The sequence below is a fragment of the Rhinatrema bivittatum genome, unplaced genomic scaffold (genome assembly GCF_901001135.1).
Source record: "Rhinatrema bivittatum unplaced genomic scaffold, aRhiBiv1.1, whole genome shotgun sequence".
In the NCBI taxonomy this organism is placed as follows: Eukaryota; Metazoa; Chordata; class Amphibia; order Gymnophiona; family Rhinatrematidae; genus Rhinatrema; species Rhinatrema bivittatum.
Window position 1 is genome coordinate 122,718 of NW_021820730.1, and position 22,157 is coordinate 144,874.

The 22,157-nt window shown below is 45.0% G+C and overlaps 1 protein-coding gene across 3 annotated transcripts in view; it reads right to left on the reverse strand.

Moving 5' to 3' along the window:
* Positions 1-22,157, reverse strand: part of LOC115082041 (F-box/LRR-repeat protein 5-like) — a 194,891-nt gene that overhangs the window by 117,067 nt on the left and 55,667 nt on the right. For all 3 annotated transcript variants that reach the window (XR_003854059.1, XM_029586305.1, XM_029586306.1), the window contains exon 4: positions 5,162-5,348. Coding sequence is in view for 2 of the 3 variants with exons in the window: in XM_029586305.1 (XP_029442165.1) it covers positions 5,162-5,348 (187 nt within the window). In the remaining variant the exon portion in view is untranslated. The remainder of the gene's footprint in view (positions 1-5,161; positions 5,349-22,157) is intronic.

Sequence of the window (22,157 nt, forward strand, 5' to 3'; positions counted from 1 at the left end):
CTGGGAAGCCCCTCTCTTGCTGCTGGACTGCTGCCTTCATCTCAAATTTGTTCAGTTCCTAGTTAAGTTTTAGGTTGCTATGGGAGTAGGAATGCTCTAATTAACGTCCTTTAAATGTATTAGTGAATTCACTATGGGGCAGATTTTATAAATCTGCGCACATGCGTACTTTTGTTCGCGCACCAGGCGCGAACAAGAGTACGCAGGATTTCAATAGAAACGCGTGTAGCCGCGCGTATCCATTAGAATCCGGGGTCGGCGCGCAGCCTCCCTCCATTCCCTCCCAAACCCCCCCCCCCCCCGCACCTTCCCTTCCCCTAACTAACCCACCCCCCGGCCCTATCTAAACCCCCCCCCCCCTAACTTTGCGCGCGCCGGGCCGGCTGCTGCGGTCCATGTTCCGGTCCGGAGGTCGCGGCCACACCCCCGGAACACCCCTGGGACGAAACCACGCGTCACTCCCGACACGCCCCCGAAACGCCCCCCCCCCCCCCGATGCAAGCACCGGGACTTACGTGCGCCGCCGAGCCTATGCAAATAGGCTCGACGCACACAGGGGGGGGGGGGGGGGGAGGTACACGTGTATCTTACGCGCTTACCCCTTTGAAAATCTACCCCTATATGTCTGGTAGTGGCCTACAGGGGAATGATGAAACTCTCAAGTTGTTTTTTGTTTTTGTGCAAGTGGCAGCTGCCTATAAATTAAAGGATGAGCTAAGGGTGGGTGGGTGAGGTGTGAGAAGGTTGGGAAACACAAACAGTCTAACTGCAGTTAGTCAGCCAGAGTGACTCACTGCTCTCTTGATTAACAAATGTTGGTACCTAATCTAACCAAATCACACTACCTTAACACCTTTCCAAGGTGAGTAACTGAACTTTTCAACCTTTTTACTGTACATCGCTCCTAGCTTATTTCTTGCTTCTGGCTTTATTTTTTTTTTTTTTGGTTTTAAAATACAAACATTCTAACTTCTGTTTATTCGCTGCCTGACAATTGAAAGCACAAAACAAACACTAAATAATATTCCCAAATAGTTAACTTCGCCCCAATACTTTTAAAGAAGACAATGTCCCAAGCAAAAACTTACTGATTCCTTTCAGCCACCAGCAAGGTGATCCTCTCCTCTCAGTGCTCCCACAGGCGGCCTTCTACTGGGGCATCCGGCTCAGAGGGTATGGTGACTGGACATGTGCTCCCTCTTGCCAGTCAAAACCCTGTAGCAGGGCCCAGCTGAGGTGCTGGCCAGGCTCTTGGCATTTGTGGCTGCCTGGAGCGGCCTCTAGAGGGCACTCGCTGAGAACGCCCAAGGGAGACCGGAGGATAATATTTCTTCTGACAGTAAAGAGACCATCTGGGCCCTTGCCTTGCCAACCTTTTGGCCAAAAAGGTGGGATCCGAGGTGCTAGCGGAAAGATGCTGGAAGATCTCATGATGATCTTTTAGCTGAGCCACAGCATCCCGCACCGTATCTCCAAAATGGTTATCCCCCTGTACAGGGGAGGTCCGCAAATTTCTCCTGGACCTCTGGCCGGAGATCAAAGGCTCTGAGCCAGGCAATTCTGCGGGCTCTGATGCCCACTGCGGCCACTCAGGCTGACATCTCAAAAACATTGTACATGGAACGCACCTTGTGCCTACCACACACAAAGCCCTGCTGGATGAGCGATAAGAACGGACGTTGAGGGAGGTGTTCCACCAAGTCTTGAATCTGCTTCCAGAGGTTCTGGGAGTATTGAGCCATATATAACTAGTAGGAGGCAATACGGGCTATTAACACTGCCCCATGGAACACCTTCCTACCCAGCGCGTCCCATTCCCTATAGTCCCGGCCTGGAGGCGCGGACACATGGGTATGGGATCGCTTCACCTTTTTGAGAGCAGATTTCATTACCACCAACTGGTAGGGGAGTTAGTGCTGTTCAAACCCAAGGGACTTCTAAACAAAGTAGATGGTGTCAGCCTTCCTGTTTACCGGAGACAAGGAAACAGGATGTTCCCAAATATGCAGGAGCAACTCCTTGAAGATTTCATGCATGGGAACAGCCACCACCTCCTTTGGTGCATCCACAAACTGAAGCATCTCCAGCATGCAGTGCCTAGCATCCTCTTCTGTGAGGAGCTGAAACAGAATAGTATTGGTGCAGACGAAACCGGCAAAGGTCAAGTCCTCTGGGGGCTGACTGTTCCGAGAGGACACCCTCTGAAACATCGGAGGAGGACTCAGAAGTATCATCCCCCCAAGGGTCATATGGGGCTTCCTCCTCATGGGGGGGACCCGTGCTAACTGCCCATGGCCTGGGCCCAGGGAGTACTGGGGCACCAACAGCATTGACTGCACAGAGGTCCCTGAAGGGCCCAGTGCCAGAGCCAAGAGCGGTAGTCGAGGTGCCAGCAGCCCCTCAGAGGAACTGGTGATAGGTATAGCCTGAGGGGGGAGGCAACAATGGCCGCTGGAGGACAGAGGTACCCCCGGGAACCGGGTGCATAGGGAGAGTACCAAGTAATACATCAAGGCGTTCGAGCAGTGGTGTTAAGTTCGAGGGAGTGGGCTCCAGCATCTGTGAAGGCTCCGATGGGGCCTGCGGCTCAATAGCCCTAAGGAACTGGAACACCACCAACTGAACCCTACGATCTAGCTCCTCCTCGAAGGCCATCGTAGACAGGGTAGGTGGTAGAGGAGCAGATGCCACCAGATCGCCCTCGAAACGAGGGGGATTGGTGCCTGGCACTGTCATGGGAATCAGTGGAGATCGCCTCGGACTCCTGGATTCAACAGAGGGTGAAACCTCGTCTTAGTGGGGCCGCTTCAGGGCAACATGGCCAATGCCGGCGCCGTCCTGGAATTGGAGCCATGTCCAGATGGTGACCAGTGACAGTGCTTCCTCAATCTCCACTGCACGTCCGGTCTTTCCCCAGCACCGAGGAGGGCAAAGAATCCGAAGTCCTGGAACAGGAGGACACCAACAGCGGTCAATCTCCGGCGCCCCTCTCCAGAGGGGGAGCTTGAGTGGGGATGGACACCGAAGGTTCATTGTCCAAGGGGTCCCCTCGACCTCGCAGCATCAACGTGACTGATGTTGGTGTGGAGGGCCCCAACTTCTTGGGGCCAAACAGTTTTTCCATTTTATCTAACTGCGCCCAGTAACCCTTGAGCATCATCTGGTCGCAAAAACTTCAACCCCAGACATCATGTGATGCTCCCAGGCAAAGAATACAGATCATGCGGATCAATCAAAGACATGGTCTGTGGGCACTAGGGGCATTGCTGGAAACCGAAGGCCACGCCTCGAGCCAACAAGCGGATGGTGCGGGACGGACACATACAAAAAAAAAAGTTAACTTACCGTGCCGCCCCACTGACTAGGGGGAAACCAGGAAAGGGGGACCCCATGTGAAGGCAGTGAAAAAATCTTGAAGAAAAAATGAAGAACTCTGAAGACAGAGCAGAGCACCACCACTGTGAGGCAACTGCACAGTGGAAAGAAACAGACTGAAGGGGGACCCTGCGTGGCCGCGCAGATAGTGGCATGCTGGCCAGATGTTTTCAGTGCCAGGCTCCATCTGATGATGTCACCCATATGTGAGGACTACCATCCTGCTTGTCCAAGGAGAAAAAAAGGGCTTCATGGGTGATCTGGGAAACTATAGACTCGTGAGCCTAACACTGGTGACCGGAAAAATGGCAGAAGCTATTCTTAAGAACAAAAATTACTGGTCAAAGGTACAGGCATGACTTAATGAGGAAAAGCCAGTGCAGATTTAGCAACAGGAAGTCTTGCCTTACCAATCTATTAGAGTTTTTGGAGGTATAAACAAACATTTAGATAACATTGAGCTTCTCAATACAGAGTATCTGGATTTTCAGGGGCATTTAACAAAGTCCCTCAGGATAATAAACTGTCATGGGATAGAAGGCAATGTCCTATTGTGGATGGTAACTGGTTAAAAAATAAGAAATGAGAGACTATATGGTCAGTTTTCCCAGTGTTGACTGGTGAATTATGGAGTGCCCTACGGACCTATACTAGGACTAATGCTGTTTAACATTCATAAATTATCTAGAAAAGGGAACTATGAGCAAGGTGGTCAAATGTGCAGATCACACAAAATTATTCAAAGTTGTTAAAACATAAGCTATGGAGAACTGAAGGACCTTGCAAGTCTGGTGACCTGGACATCTAAATGGCAGACAAAAAATTATTGTGAACAAGTGCAAAGTGATGCACACATAGGAAAAAGAATACCAACTACAGGTACACAATGCTGGGTTCCATATTAGAAATTACCACTCAGAAAAAGGATCTTAGAGTCAATATGGAAAATAAGTTAAAATTCTCATCTCAGCATGTGGGAGCAAATATATTAGAAATTATTCAGAAAGGAACGGAAAGTAAAAATCTTAGATCATCATAATGCTTCTCTATCAATCCATGGTGCAACTGCACCTTGCATACAGTTCTGGTCATCCTATCTCAAAAAAGATATAGCAGAACTAGAAAAGGTACAGAGAATTTTGGCAACAAAATTGATTATGGGAATAGAACAGCTCCCTTATGAAGAAGAGCTAAACAAGTTTGGATCTTCAGCTTGGAGAAGAGATGATAGAGGGGATATGGCAAATAATAAAATCATAAATTAGATGCAATAAGTAAACAGAGAGCAATTATAATACCCTTTCAAATATTACTAAATCTAGGGACACTCCATAAAACTAACAAGTAGCGTATTTTCATAAATGTAATGTAAAATAATCCAAGTGAGGAACTATTGATCCTTTTGATCGATAAAAATCTGATAAATCTCACAGAAGCATTAAATCATTTGTCCAAAAAATAGGAACAGGAGAGGGAAACAGCAGCATTAAATTTCCAACATATTTCATCCTACATAGGCTTCCTCTAGGGGTCTTTCTTACCACATATGCCCCAGCCGTATCACGGCTTCATAAAATGCCATGGTACAGCCAACGAAGTGAATAGTAGGCAGGACATCATTCTTGCAAAACAATCACAATTTGTATATCATACATACTTACATATTATATTTATCATATATAACTACATCTAGTCACTAACTCAGAGCCAAGCCCTTTCTGTGAACTAATGCCACAACCGACCTCAAAACTTCTAGTCGGTGAAACAGAACTGAAGAGTAACTCACCTTTATCTGCCTTCTCATCCACAGAATATTTATACACCTTCTGCAGTTCTTCAGCATGGTTCCAGAGACTCAGACCCTTGAGGAGTTCTGCAGTGTCCTTGTGGGAGCAATGTTGAGCAATTACTTTCTTTTTGATGTCCTTCAGTTCATCATAAGTAAAATATTCCATCAACATAGGCTGAAAAACCTGAGTCAAAAGAATTTCTGTTCTCAATTAATAGCCCCCAAGGAAGCATATGTATAACTTTACAATGACTATTTCAATTTATTTCACAAAATGCTAAACTTTCCTAAAATAATGTTCAATTCACCAAGAACTAATTACATTATATGTCTAATCACAAAACTATAATTTTAATTGAAATAACATTCACATAAAATTCACTAAATAAAAGTGACTAAATGGGGAGGACCTTCCCCAGAAAAGCAGAGTTGCTTACCTGTAACAGGTATTCTCCACGCCACTAGGATATTAGTCTTCACACATAGGTGATATGATCAGATGAAGCTTGGCACAGAAATCTGATTTCTAAATTTCCAGAAACTGAGCTCAGCATGCCTTATTGAGCATGTGCAGCATGTCATTCAGCAACATATAGCTTAAACCTGGAGAAACCAATTGCAAGGGAGGAATATTGTGGGGGAAGTCAGGTTCTGTGAGGACGGACATCTTGCCGTTCTCTGAAACCACTTGTTAGAGGTAAGCAGTTCTGCTTTCTCTGAGAACAAGAAATATAGCAGACCTCACACATAGGGAATGCCTAACTACAGCCCCAAATAAAAATGAAAATAAAGTCTGAAACAGTGCCAAGGGGGTGTAAAAAAAAAAAAAAAAAAAGTGTTACTGGGGTTGCAGCAAGCCATTATTTATTTTTTTTTGTACATATTTTCTGTCTTTTATAAGGGCAGCTTGAAACCAAATATACTCAAGGGAGAATGAAGTTGGGTTATACATCTCAAAGCGACTTCTAAGGACAGACTGGCCAAGGAATAGGCTAATGATTAGAGCAGCAGACTGCGAAAAATAACCCATACTATAGTTACACGATGTTATATTCCATATTATGCGTTACCACTCAGGAAAGAGATGTAGGCGTCATAGTGGATAATACATTGAAACAGTCGGCACAGTGTGCTGCGGCAGTCAAAAAAGCATCAGAATGTTAGGAATTATTAGGAAGGGAATGGTGAATAAAACGGAAAATGTCATAATGACTATCGCTCCATGGTAAAACCGCACCTTGAATACTGTGTACAATTCTGGTCATCGCATCTCAAAAAAGATATAGTTGCGATGGAGAAGGTACAGAGAAGGGCGATCAAAATGATAAAGGGGATGGAACAGCTCCCCTATGAGGAAAGACTAAAAAGGTTAGAACTGTTCAGCCTGGAGAAGAAACGGCTGAGGGGGGATATGATACAGGTGTTTAAATTATGAGAGGTCTAGAACAGGTAAATGTGAATCTGTTATTTAGTCTTTCAGATAACAGAAGGACTAGGGGGCACTCCATGAAGTTAGCATGTAGCACATTTAAAACTAATCTGAGAAAATTGGTTAGTGCAGTTAGTGTAGCTGGGTTTAAAAAAGGTTTGGATAAGTTCTTTGAGGAGAAATCCATTACCAGCTATTAATCAAGTTGACTTAGAAGATAGACACTGCTATTACTAGCATCAGTAGCATGGGATAGAATTAGTTTTTGGGTACCTGCCAGGTACTTATAGCCTGGATTGGCCACTGTTGGAAACAGGATGCTGGGCTTGATGGACCCTTGGTCTGACCCAGTATGGCATGTTATGTTCCCCCCCCCCCCCCCCCAAAGCTTCGACAGTCTTCGAGAGGAGCGGGAGAGTTGGGTACGCATGTTACGACCATGGCTGCTATACAGCTGCCTCACCACCAGAGGTCCCCCGTGAGCATGCTCTCCTGACTGGTTCCCCTTGTCTTCTCTATGTTCCACACTTTCCTTTATAGCCCTACTTAGCATTTCCATTGATGCTTCTGCATCGAGCTCTCTTGGGCTCCCTGCTCTAGCCTTCCTTGCCTTGCTGTGCGTGTGGCCTTCGGGCTCTCCGCCCCGCCGTGTGTGTGTGTGTGTGTGTGGCCTTCGGGCCCTCCGCCCCGCCGTGTGTGTGTGTGGCCTTCGGGCCCTCCGCCCCGCCGTGTGTGTGTGTGTGTGTGTGTGTGTGTGTGGGGCCTTCGGGCCCTCCGCCCCGCCGTGTGTGTGTGTGTGTGTGTGTGTGTGGGGCCTTCGGGCCCTCCGCCCCGCCGTGTGTGTGTGTGTGTGTGTGTGTGTGTGTGTGGGGCCTTCGGGCCCTCCGCCCCGCCGTGTGTGTGTGTGTGTGGGGCCTTCAGGCCCTCCGCCCCGCCGTGTGTGTGTGTGTGTGGGGCCTTCGGGCCCTCCGCCCCGCCATGTGTGTGTGTGTGTGGGGCCTTCGGGCCCTCCGCCCCGCCGTGTGTGTGTGTGTGTGTGTGGGGCCTTCGGGCCCTCCGCCCCGCCGTGTGTGTGTGTGTGTGTGTGTGTGGGGCCTTCGGGCCCTCCGCCCCGCCGTGTGTGTGTGTGCGTGTGTGTGTGGGGCCTTCGGGCCCTCCGCCCCGCCGTGTGTGTGCGTGTGTGTGTGGGGCCTTCGGGCCCTCCGCCCCGCCGTGTGTGGGCCTTCGGGCCCTCCGCCCCGCCGTGTGTGTGTGTGTGTGTGTGTGGGGCGCCTTCGGGCCCTCCGCCCCGCCGTGTGTGTGTGTGTGTGGGGCGCCTTCGGGCCCTCCGCCCCGCCGTGTGTGTGTGGGGCCTTCGGGCCTTCCGCCCCGCCGTGTGTGTGTGGGGCCTTCGGGCCCTCCGCCCCGCCGTGTGTGTGTGGGGCCTTCGGGCCCTCCGCCCCGCCGTGTGTGTGTGGGGCCTTCGGGCCCTCCGCCCCGCCGTGTGTGTGTGGGGCCTTCGGGCCCTCCGCCCCGCCGTGTGTGTGTGGGCCTTCGGGCCCTCCGCCCCGCCGTGTGTGTGTGGGGCCTTCGGGCCCTCCGCCCCGCCGTGTGTGTGTGGGGCCTTCGGGCCCTCCGCCCCGCCGTGTGTGTGGCCTTCGGGCCCTCCGCCCCGCCGTGTGGTGTGTGTGGCCCTCGGGCTCGCAGTCCTACCGTGTGTGTGTGGCCTTTGAGCTCCCTGCTTGTCTGCCTCCTGCCCTGACCCAGCCTGGATCTTGACACTGTTGCCTGCCGCCTGCCCTGACCCAGTCTGGAATTTGACACTGCTTTCAGCCTCTCTCTGCTCCACTATCACCATCATCCGAGACTTTCCAGCAATCCCAATCTCTCTCCACCTGGAGTCACTCCAGAAGGTGGTGTTCACTACACCAGAACACAGCCCAAGCGTAACACACATACAGGAGGCCCTGCCCCCAGTCAAGGGAGAAAGCATCGCAGGCCGGATTGGCCATTCCCTGTTACTAGGGAGCAGAATCTGCTCACCTTGTGATTGTGAGGGGAAGCAAACATGTCCACATCCGTCGTACCCTAGTGGCAGAACAGTTCAGCTGCTACCGCAGGGTTGAGGGAACCTCTTGAGCCTGGAAGGAGCAGCTGAGGCGGACTGCCAGCGTGCTGAGGTGACCTGGTAGGTAGGTCGCCCGCAGATACATCCCAAACCTGCACTGGTTCCTGGCAGAGGAGGAACGAGCCTGTGCCGCCCTGTTTGTTGATGAACCACATCGGGACCTGGTTGTCCGTCCTGATCAGAACTTCCTTGGATGACAAATCGACCCCGAAATGCCCACAGGGCGTACCCGAAGCTCCAGAAAGTTTATCTGGCCACGTGCTTCGGCAGCAGTTCAAAGGCCCTGAGAATGTAGGCCATCTGTGTGGGCTCCCCACCCCTGAGGAGATGATTGGTGGTGAGCGTCACCTGGTGCAGCACAGGCCGAAAGGGAAGACCGCGTTCTAGATTGGGGAGGGCTTCCCACCAGTCCAGAGATAGCTTGAGAGGGTCCGTGACCATGATCAGAGCCTCTAGATCCTGGGATGCTTGCTGCTACTGAGACCACAAGACCCATCGAGGGGTCCGCATGCGGAGGCGGAAGTCACATGGATGGAGGCCACCATGTGGCCCAGCAGGCAAAGTAGGAGACAGGCTAACACCCTCCCACTGTTGCAGATGAGGGTGGCCAGCGAGAAGGCAACCGCCTGATCCTTAGGCAAGAAAGCTTTCGCTTGTGCCGTGTACAACCTGGCGCCTCTGAAGTCCAGCTGCATGGACATACAGAGGTGCAACTTGGGGAAGTTGATAGTGAACCCCACAATCTGCAGGGTCTGAACCATCAGAGCTTGCAAGGCCCCGGAGCGGGAGTTGCTCCTGACCAGCCAGTTGTCCAGTTATAGGAACACATGGACCGAGCGATGCCTGCGGTAGGCAACCGCCACTGCCAGGCATTTGGTGAAAACATGGGGGGCTGATGCCAACCTAAAGGGCAGCATTCTGTACTGAAAATATGCATTCCCCACCATGAAGTGGAGATACTTCCTGTGGTCGGTGATGATAGCAATGTGTCCATATGCCTCCTTCAGGTTGAGGGGGCAAAGCCAGTCTCCTCTTTGGGGGGGGGGGGGAAGCAGCGTGCTCAGGGAGACCATCTTGAATTTTTCTCTTATAAGAAACTTGTTCAATGCTTTAGTTGAGGATGGGGAACAAGCAGTCATTCCTTTTTGGTAAGAGGAAATACCTCGAGTAGAACCCCTGGCCCCGCTGTGTGCAAGGGACCGGTTCCACTGCGCCCGCTATAAGAAGAGCGGAGAGTTTTTGTTGAAGAACGACCGAGTGGATGGATAAGCCCCACAATGGACATGGGGGAGAGGTCTCCAGGAGCCAGCTGAAGTGCAGACTGTACCCCTGGCGAACGATGGAAAGGGCCCAGAGGTCCGTGATCTCCTCTCAGTGCCGGGCGAAGCTGAGAAGCCTGCCATCGCCTGGAGGTTCGGGTGCCAGGGGAACTGCCAGCTGACTTTCACTCCCTCGCGTCAGTCAAAAGCCCAACGCTGGGGTGCCGGTTGGGGTCAGAGGGCACGTTGTTGGCGGGGGCGACCCCTAGAACTAGACGGGGCATGCAAGTCCGGGCGGCCGGAGGGTAATACTTTCTCTGCCGGCAGAAGGGCTTACGAGAGCCTTGCCTGCAGGATTTCCTGGCAGAGGATGGCCCCTCAGATCGGATATGGTATGGATCATGTTAGACATCACTACATGTATGGATTTCCCTTGTCCAAGAGTTTTCACTGAATACAAAAGAAATTGTTCCATTGCGGATTATCTATGAATCGCATTGAAATATATCATTTTCACTATCAAGTACCCAAGTGATTTTCTAAGCCCCTGAGGCAGCAGTTGTGAGAACGGCGAAACTCGGCCTGAGTCAGGCTGGTATTTTGTAACGTCTCCACCACAATAAAGAATTGGAAAAAAGACTTCTGGCATCTAATCTTTTGTTTACCTAACGGCTTTTTTAGATCACCTACCTTCCTGTTTCCTGGGTCTCTCTCTTTTAGGGCCATCAGGCAAAAAAAAAAAAAAAAAAAATCAAAAGAGAAAAATCAAACGACAATGTCTGAGACAAAAACACACTCATGCTGCCTCAATGCACCAATACTAGTGCACCACGCAGCCAAATTAAAAAAGAAACCCTTAGAAAGAGTGAAATACCTAATCTAGGTGACTAAAAAGAGACAAAATAAGACTGCAAGACTCCAAGAAAGATTACTGCTCTTTCAGCAGATTTCCTAAAAACAGAAGATACACAGAACTGAAACCTGTGGACTCAGTGGAAAAGATAAGACTGAAGATGACCCCATGTGGAATCGTAGCAGTATGGCATACTGCACATACCCAACAGGGAACACAAGTCTTTAGAAACTTTTAAATCAAATTTCCATTTCAGCTCTGATGTCACTCAAGTATGAGGACTGCTATCCTCTGAGAATAAATGCTATCACCAAAGGGTCTTAACTTTATTATGAATCATAAGGTATAAATCATAAAATCAGCAAGGGCAACAAATTAAGTGGACAGAACCCCCTGCAACGGGAATAATCATGAGGTAACCCATTACACGTTAGATTCCTTAAGATGATAGGATCTAATGAAACCATAAAGATAATTATCTGCTGTTGAGGGCACTATAACTATTACAAAACAGAATTTAAAAAACAAAATACCACCACATTTAAAAGCACCATGTTGGCAAGATATAACAGGCTTTTACTATCAATTAATGCTTTTACTATACATTAATGTCCAATAACATTCTTTTTTCTTCTAACTTTTGTAAATTGATATGTAATATATTTTTAGAAAATACTAAATTTTAATCTTAACATTATCAGAAACAAATTACAATTTAATTCCCCCGAAGAAATATTGATTCCTCATTGTAGGCAAGTAGTTCCATAAACAAACTGCTGTCATCTATAGGACTAGAAATGTAGAACTGCTATGTTGCCAGCAAGAGGTCCGCAGGGAAGCTATGAAAATATTGATGTCAGTTTCTGTGAATGGAACTTACCATACCATGGAGACCCAATCAGAATTTACTCAATTACTTCATTAGAAATATCTTCCAATACAGAGTTCTAATGGAGGTACATATACATTTATAAACATATTCCCAGACAGTTGAGCGCAGCCAACAACGCAAGGTCTCTGCAGTGGTTCAATTTCTGAAGAAACCTCTCCTGTCAACACAAACTTCAGTACTGTCAAAAGCACTTGCTGGTGAAATCAGGCTTTGTGAAAGGGTGAAGTAATAAGAGGGAAATGAGCAATTCCCCTCAAGTAATAGAGATTTCCTACTAGCTCTGTTAAAGGAACAGCTCCTCTATTCACGTGTCAGAGTTCTTCATCTGAAGTAACATTGTTGCTGGTTCAAATCCTGAAATTTTGGTTTGGAAAAGCAGGCTATAATGCTTATAGAACTTACCCAGGCTCAATATGTTTTACAAATTTATATTCCACTTATGACAAGTCATGCTGAGCAGAACTTCCTTCACAATGATTAATGTAGGTAAAGGTTTGTGCTCGACTTCAATTATCAGAGAATTCTATTTTAGGGCATTGGACACCTCAAAGGCCCTTTGATGTTCTGCTGAATTTCAATGAAAATCTTAAATGGTTATAAATATTTTTGGTATATTTAATCGTTTTTACCAAAATATTCTACAATATGCACAATATATTACTTTTAGAGCAAGATCACTTGGGTTTACATTTAAAGACAGAACCATGACATAGCAGCATTCAGATTTGTCTATCCTTACCAGTAGAAGCTAGCATCAAAGGGAAACTGCATGCCATTCCAATGTTTTAAAGTTTACAAGAATGGGTTTGTCACTGTAGTTGATTTGCACTATAAATCTGCAAATTCATTGTAAATGAAGACAAGAACAAGTTTGCATACTGTAAACAGGGTTTTCTATAGAAACTGGGATGAATTAGACATAACACATGGGTGAGGTCATCCACAATGTCAAATGGACCACTCTAAGCATGAGGACTGCCTCTTGAGCCCCTCAGTCTATGTGTAGAGTGTATCTTTAGCAATGTAGTAGACTCTCCAGAGAGGACAGCAGGTATTATCCATGGCTAAGTCATTCTGTTGTCTATAGAGAATCCCATTTACAGTAAGCAAACTCACTTTCTCCATAGAAAAGCAGGGTTGGATTAGCCATGACATGTGGGGAGTCCCAAGCTGAAGGTTGCACTGAGGAGCACTTACTGGATAAGCAACCCAACTCCCTCATGGAGACTGAACTACTGAGAGAATAGTTTATGCCAAACTGCTAGTCCAGATTTACTGCCGCTCCTTGAAAGCTTGTTCAGATAGTAGTGGAATATGAAGATATGCACAGATGACCAAGTTTATTCACAGATGTTTTAATAAGTATAGTTTTGAGATGAACCAGAGAGACTGCCATGGCTTTACCAGCTCTGTAATCTGGAGACCAGCTAGGGTACTGCAATGTATCCAACTGGAGAGAGTATGTTTAGCTACTGCTTACAAAAAGCTGGGAAGCTTGATGATGTGGTTGTATCCTTTGCAGTTAAGATATAGCCTTAAAGGTCCAGCCTTAAAGGTCCAGGCTCTCTCACCCCTGCGGGCGTGAAGCTTTGAGAGAAAAGTCGGTAAGACACTGGTTTGAATTATGTGAAAAATGGACACAATCTTTGGAAGAAGTTTTGAGTGAGTGAAAAAGTTGCAGATAAGGAGAGTAAGACACCAAGGCTTGTAACTTGCTTACTCTTCTTGCTGAAGTTATTGCCACTAGAAACATCTCCCAAACGAGGGATCAACAGTACAGATTCCAACAGTTCAAATAAATGTTTCATCAATTGTGCAAGGATCACACTGAAATTTGTGATTATGTTTAATGGGCTATTACATACTGTTGTATGATTATAGCGAAAATACCAGAAGTGACCATGGTGGGCTTGTTTGGTGACCAGGGGTTTCATATGCCATAAACCCTGTATGAACCATGAGAACAATGGGTGAACAGAGATCAGCTTTCTGTCTATGTAGGGATGGTAAGTCACAATGGCACTTAGGTGCACCCTCACTGAAGTCGTACAAAGGCCTAAGGAAGATAGGGATAATATGTATTGAAGATGATCTCTGGGTTGACAAGAGAAACATCTAAAGATGATGACTGGCACCAGTTAAAAACATATGACCTCCTGGTTGATGGTTTTCTTGCAGAAATCTAAATATCAGGACAGGAAATGTGGTTAATAACTTTGGATTTAAAATCCTTATATTCAAATATTCCTCAGAGAGAGACTTTATCTATAATCAAACTTTTTTGTCACAACGAACATCGCACATTAGGACTCCTACAGCGTTCATTTTCCAACTTGCACTTCTAGCATTGACCGAGAATGTTTTCAAGTTTGATGGGACTTTTACAAACAAATTCAAGGTACAGCAATGAGGGCCATGATAGCGCCGATGTTGCTTTCTTGTATGTGTCGTTTTTTGAAAAGCAGTTTGTATATCCTTCTGCATTTTGGTCTCATGTGTGTGCTTGGCTATGCTATATAAACCATGTGTTTTTGATTTAGAATGGTTCATAAGACTTTTTTCAATTTTTTTTTTATATTTGAATTCCTGGATCAAGAGCATGGGCCATTTCTAGATATGTGAGTAAAATCTACAGTGGCTGGTTTTGAAACTTCCATATTTAAAGAGAAGGATCATAATAATCTTACATTTTCATAGCTTTCATCCACACCGCTTATGAGAAAATATACTGGTGGCGTAGATCCTCCACCTTAGGATTTGTTCCTTTGTGTGGGATTTTAAATCTAATGGGTGGATATGTGAAAGCAGTTCTTGGATCGGGGTTATTCCGTTTCTGTAATAAAACATGCTCCTTCTGTAAATCGTGATGATTTATTTTTCCCTTCTCAATCTAAGAAACAGAACTGGGTGATATGTGTGCTGCCTTATACTGTGTTTACTCCTAAAGTGGTGGGGATTATTAAGAGGTTTTGGGTCTTATAGGAACATTCAGTTTTTGACCAACTTCCTATTTTTGCCTTCAAATGAGGGCATAATATTAGGGAATTGGTTGGTTTCATCTTGTTTTTCACTTGCTCACCACATATTTCTTCAGGTGGTCATCATAGATGTGGACATTCCAGGGTTTGTTCTTTATCATAGACTATTTAAAATTCTCAACATCCACTTTCAGGGGAAATGTTTCAGCTTAGATCTATGACCACCTATGATTTGGCATATACTGTGAAATGAGATCTTTTGTCCATGCAATCTTGTTGAAAAGACTGTATGCAAGGTAAATACTTGCATCATGGAACACTACAGTGCTATTAGGAATAAAATGGAAGCGCCTCTCACCCAACATTGGGTGCAACGGAATCATCCTGTAGACTCCCTATGTTTTTTTTTTGTTATATAGCAGATTAGGAGAACCCAGGGGGATGGGTGAATTGTTTGCTTTTGCAGTTTGAAAAACATTGGATTTATACATTGGGCTCCCTATCCCCGCATGGTTTGAATAACAGAATTAAATGGGGTGTCTTTCTTTGACCTAGCATGTTAATAAAAATTGACTGAATGGCATCATACATTGGGGGTTTAGAAGATTGGCTGAAGTGTGTTTAAATATATTTGATTGCTGGGTCACCATTTGAGTGGTGGTGTGAGTAGTTGGTGAGTTATGATATTTATTTTCTTAAGATATATAAATTTGTGATTATGTTTAATGTGCTATTACATACTGTTGTATGATTATAGCGAAAATACTAGAAGTGACCATGGTGGGTGATTAAGTCACTTGAAAATGCTTACAGTGTTCCTGTGATAAAATGTATACCCTTGAAGAAGCCAACTGGTGAAATATATTGGGTTGCCAGCTGTAAAATATGCTCTCCAGAAAATGTATACTTTAGCACTTTTGCTTAAGCGGATGCCCATGGCAATTCGCTAAAAGTGTGGCTGTTTTTGGATTTTGGAAGTAAAAGCTGCATTCACATATATGCTTGACTTTTGCTGAATTCATTTTGAATAGCTTTGAGCAATGAACTATTAAAACACGGGTCATGAATTTGTTTGGTGACTTTATTGAAGATTAAGATGTGTGGCTGATATCTGGTGAAGATTTTTATTCTGAAAAAATGACATTGGATATCTTTACTTTTTTGGTGGCACAGATTGCTTTTTAGGGGAAGTTTGAGTGGTCGTGTGAGTATGTATGGCCTCTTTTTGTTTTTTGCTCATGATTGAAGTTGATTTAGTTTTAAAATGATTTCTTGAATTGTATTTTGCATAGAAATAAAATGATCTTTTGTATTATGATTTAAGTATAATTTTGTTTTGAAATATTTAAATATGATAAAGGGTTCTGTATTGACAGATGTTATATAAGTTTTTTTGATTATGATGTATCTTTTTTGTTCTGACTGAAATCAAAATATCCTCCATGTTCTTGGGTAGTTCACTTGGTCAGATTAACAAGCACTCAATCCTCATGCAGTCAAGTTGAGATGAAGTAATTTTGGATAGTCTGAATGATGGAGATGACCTCCCTTCTGGGTCAGGAAAAATGGTGAGGCTCCCAATAAAACTGGAGAATGCACCAAAAGTTGAACCAGGTACAAGAATTATATCTGTCTGGACCAGGCTGGTGCAATGAGGGCCATTTCTGCTCGATCCTGAATTACCTTTTGAATTGTTCTGGTGACTAAAAGGTAGTGATGAAAAAGTGTACAGAAGACAGACATCCCATCTGAACAGAAAAGCACCTGGTGCAAATCTGAACTTGCATGGAAGAATGTAACAAAAACTCTCCATTTTTCAATTTACCTCTGAAGCAAACAGATCCATGATCAGCAGATCCCATAGAACAAGTAAACTGTTTGCCACTTCATGGTCCAGTAACCCTCTCATGCAGTTGAAAAATCTGTCAGAGGTTGTCCACCAGAATGTTGGCCATGCCTTGGAGGTACATCGCTTGAAGGTGGGTTCCATGACTAAAAGTTCATGCCCAAATCTTTTAGGTTTCCTAAAATCCAGGAACTTATCCCAACTTGCTTTACATAAAACACTGTCACTTGATTGTTTGCATTAGAATCCGCCTACCCTGCAGCAAGTCAGCAAACACTCGCAGATCATAACAAATTTCTCAGAGTTCCAAAAGGTTCAGCTGACAGTGGCACTCTGGTCAAAGACAATGTCCCTTGAGTTTAATGGGGCCCTATGTATACTCTCCAGCCCATGGTGGAGATATCCATTGCCAGTGTTACTTGATGCGGGCAAATTCTCAGGGGAGGCCTATGGTGAGGACTTCCGGCTTCAACTACCATCAAAAGGATGACTTCACCTGTCGGTACCTTGATAGTTGGTCTCACTGGAGAGGAATTACATGAAGATGAATGCATTTTTACCATGTGAGCAGTTACTGCCATGTGACAGACAATGATTAGCGCAGACTGAGCAGTTGATTGATTCTGGTGTACAAAGCTTTGTACCAGCATTGACAAGCAGATGTCCTTTCCTCTAGAAGGAATGCCCTCTCTTATTGAGTCTATCCAGAACTCTAGGAACTGGATTCTCTAAGCAGGAACTAGATTTTATTTACTGAAGTTGATGACAAACCCCAGAAGCTGTATTTGGCCTCACGATGTCAAGACTCCTGTCCTGGAAGGATCTGTCACTGGCCAGTTGTCCAGGCAGGAAAATACAGATATGTCCTGATGATGAAGCTGTGCCACTACCACTGCCAGGCATTTAGTTAATACTCTTGGAGCTACTAATAGGACAAAGGGTGAAACCTTGTACTGATAGTGCTGACAGTCTACCCTGAATCTCAGATGTCACCAATGAGACAAGTGAATTGGAAGGTAGGTGTAAGCTTTTTCAGGTTCAGACTGCACATCCAGGTCTCTGGATGAAGGGAAGGAGAGTGTGGAGAGAGTTAATCTTGAATTTCTTTTTCCTTCAGGTACATGTTTAAGAGTTGTAAGTCTAGGATGGGTCTCAGACAACCCCCTCCCCCGATCTCTTGGGGATAAGTATCAGGAGTAAAACCCCTCGCCATCAGGACTCTTCAATAGCAGGACCCAAATTTACTGGCAGAACACATAAGATATCACTTTAAGCAGATGACGTCCTGATATCTCTCAAGATGTCTGCTCCTAGATTGCTCAAAGTCCTTGCTGAATATGGTAGGGCTTCTGGTTATAAAGTTAACCATCAAAAATTGGAAATCTTGCTAAATCCCGGAGTTATAGGTGAAGGAATCAAATCTAACCTACTCTTTCAACAAGCTAATAACAGATTTCACTATCTGGGAATCTTTATCCCACACCACTGGGGAAAATACACAAATCGAATTACAACTCTGTAGTCAGCAGGGTACAAGCTGATCTTGCAGACTGGAATAATTTGTTGCTCTCCTGGGTGGGTAGAAGTACTCAAAATGAATGTCTTGCAAGGATTGATTTATGTATTCTAACATGTTCAATATTCTCTTCCCAAGGCTTCATCACAGTTTTTGAAAGCAGCATTTTCAGATTTGGAGGGGTAAAACCCCAGGATTAAAATGGCAACCCTGCACCAACCCAAGGAAGAGGGAAGATTGGCGCTGCCTAATCTCTAGGGGTACTACTGGGCAGCAAGGTTGAGTTGTTTTAAGGGGTGGTTAGGCCAGGACCCTACTACAGCATGGCTCTGCCTCGAGAGTGGCACAACTGAGGGATTGGATTTAGCTAATTTACTCGTCTCCCTAAAACTTCTATAAGGGTTTGAAAACTGGCTAGATCTAATCTGGTGATAGCCTCACATATTGAGAGTGTGGAAGAAAGTATGCAAATACCCGCAGCTTCCGAGGTGGTGGGGTTTATTTTTATTTATTTATTTGCGTGTTTTATATACCCGCAACGGACGGGTTTAGAGATACCTTGGAAAGTTATATTTCGTCTTGTGAGTAACAGTTTAATAGGGTGCATTATTAAGAAGTTGCAAGTATATAATATTTGAATGTACGCGTTTGCCTTGCTTTGTAGGTGTTGAGACTATGTGGTCCGTGAAGTTGGTAAATTTTTGAGTTTGTGAATCTATTTTTTGTGTAGAGGTAGGTAAATATATTTTGATATTAGTTGGTACCGGGAGAATATGGAAATGTACCATGCGGTTAGAATCTTTAAATGTATATATTACAGCTTGATGAAAAGGCTATAGAAATATTTGGAACGGCATGGACTCTATCGTTGAAGGATATATTGTTTTTTGTTGATTTTATTTATCACTCTCCAATTGTTATAGTTTAAAATCTGTCCTGTCTTCCTTCTTCCATGTTTTTTACGCTCCCTGTTTAATGTAACTTTACCTTCTATCTAGATGTTAATTGGTTCCCCCTGTTCTATTGTAAACCAGTACGATAAGACCTGGTCTTGAGTATCTGTATAGTAAAAGTTAAATAAATAAATAAATAAATAAACGAAAGATAATGAAGGCCCCTTGCTGATTTAAGAAGTTTAAATATTGATTCCACTGAGGAAGCTTAATCAGGGTGAAACGAGGGACCTCGGGAGATTCATTTTGGAAGTGATTGATCTAACGGGAGATCCATGGGAGATTCATCTAGGAATTGAATTGATTGGATTCATACCATTCAACTATTGGGAACCGGAATCCATTTGGGACTTATGATTTAAGATAGGTTGTTTGAGATAATGTAATATTGAACCCATTAGTTCTGAGTGTATTATTGGCAACATATTTTAGGGGTAATATATATTTTAAGCAAATGTTTCAGGGAATTTTTCCTTTTCTGTAATGTATGTATTTTATGTGTGAGTGTTATGGTGTATGTATGGGTATGTGTGGGTTGAGATATGAATGATAGGTAAAGCATGTGTGTTGTTAATATGGGGCTATGATACTGTATGGGTTTGAAATTTGATACCATGTGGGGTACATAAGTGGATACTATATTTGATATTGAATAGTGTATTAGAATAAAGTTTTTGATAAAAAAAAAATGTTGCAAATAAATAGAATAAAAGTGTTTGTAATAATTGTGGTTAGTTACTTTCCTCTGATCAGTATATGATACTTATTTACTCCAGAATAAATCTTCATTATTCGACAGAATTTGGGGCCCTTATGGAGCCTCTTGCTCATTGTAGGAAATACCTTGGTTTTTTATATGTATATGCTGGTACCATGCTACAAAGGCTTGGTTTGTTTTGTGTGCACAGAAGTGTTGTTCAATTCATTATTCAGTATGTATTTCAAATACTTGTTGCCTTGTCTGTTCTTGGAATAAAAACCCTTGCCATGCTCTGGAGGGGGTGGGAGGAACCAGCTCTGAAACAGCATGTCTACCTCGAAACAAAGTTGGGTCAAGTGAGACGGATCGGAATTGAAGGAGCAGTGTTGTAACACTCCACAATCCTAAGTACCCAGATGTCCCTGGTGATCTTCTTTCATTCCTGAAGGAACAAGCAAATTCTCCCTTCCATGGGAGAAACAGAAAAGCTTTAGCCCCTTCAAAAACTGGGCTGTGCTCTCATTTGGGGCTGCTGGGTCGCCTTCAGCTGGCGCCGCTTCCATGGTTGTCCTCTGGGTGGAAGAAGTGGCTTCACTTGAATGGGCTGGTAGCACCGGTATACGTACAAGAGATGACTCCAAAAGTACACCCACTTATAGGAGAAATATGGATGTCTAGGTTGAGAGTTGATCAGTGGGTGTTCGATGAAGACTGAAGAGCCATGTGTTGTTCCTCGATTTATGCCATGGTTTCCCTGACCTTGTCACCAAAGAGGTTGTCTCCCAGGCACGGAACATCCGAAGGGTATGGCTGTGAGCTAGCATTAATCAAGCCCCGATAGCAGTAGCTGAACTTCTAGCTGCAAATCAAAGGACTCTTGGAACGAGCAAATGAGGTGAAATTCACATTCTTTGCTTCCAGGAATAACTTCACTCAGGGAGTCTATGACTGTTACAATACTGTTGATGTAATTATGCAAATATTCATCTGAAATTGCCAGAAGTTAAAGGCAATTTCCACAAGTGACTAGAGAGAAAGTCTGCTGAATATAACAGTGGTCTTTGATTTGATCCATCTTACCACTGAAGAGATTATCTCCCTTTCAGGGAACATCAGCAAGCCCGAGGGGCACATTTCATTTAAGGCTAGAAGCCCATAGCCATGAGAGTCTACAGGCACCCATACATATGGCAGAGGCTCTCACTGCCATCTCGGAAACACTTAATGACGACACCCACCTATAAAGGACAAAATATACTGCTTGTCCTTGGAGAATGCAAGTTAAATCACATTGTATAGGAGTATTATTGGATTTAAGTTTGAAACAAAAGAACAATTGACTACAAGGAAATTTTTTCCTGCCATGTACAGTAATATGCCAACTGTCATTTTACTGTAGTGAGTAACACTGGCATACTGCACTGTGCTAGTTTGGTAAGGAGAGAAGCAAAGAGCCAAATGAATGATTTGGCAGGGCGACCATGTCTGGAAATTATAAATTAGGGCTTCTGATTTTCAGTTAAAACTGAAATACTCTCCCACCCACATCCCATCCCCTGATAAAAAAAAAACAAACAAAAAAAAAAACCAACTCTAACTGGAAATACCCGAAAAATAGAACTATCACAGAAGTGCTCTCATAATGTCATCGAAGCAGGCTGGCAGGAGGTCAAAGCATGAGTGAACCAGCAGGACATCTAAGCCTTCTTGACCAAATAAAGCAAAGTTGCTTACCTGTAACAGGTGTTCTCCTAGGACAGCAGAATGTTAGTCCTCACACAAGGACTTCTGGCTTCACTTGAATGGGCTGGTAGCACCGGTATACGTACAAGAGATGACTCTGCATGAAACTGACTGAGCACGCCCAGCACACCCTATTCCACGCGTCCATGCAGGGTCCCTCTTCAGTCTCATAACATAGAATTAAGATAACAACTAAACAAAAAAATAGGAGAAACTAGACTCCAAGGGGGTGGCGGGCGGGTTTCGTGAGGACAGGAGATACTGTGAGGGGGTGGCTCCCAGATCCTCAACAGTAACTCCTTAAAGATAGTGTGCACTGGAACGCCACGATCTCTTTAGTGGCCTCCACGAACTAGAGGATTTCCAGCATCTTATGCCTGGCATCCGCTTCTGTCATTAACTGAAAAGAGATGGCATCCGCCATTGCCCGTACAAAACCTGTGAAGGTCAGGTCCTCTGGAGGAGACTGTTCTGAAGACAAACCCTCTGAGTCCTCTGAGGATTCTGCACTGTCATCCCGCCAGGGGTCATACGGTGCCTCATCCTCACTGTAGTCCACAGGGGATGGGGCCCTGGGTGCTCAGCTTTCATCCAGAGGCACGAGCATCGGTGGCACTGGTGCCGGCCCCAGTAAAGCTGGATGGGGAGGGGGGCTGCAAGCCTCGGTGTCTCTGCCATCCTTGATGGCGCTTCCTCCTCAGAGGAACTGGCAACAGG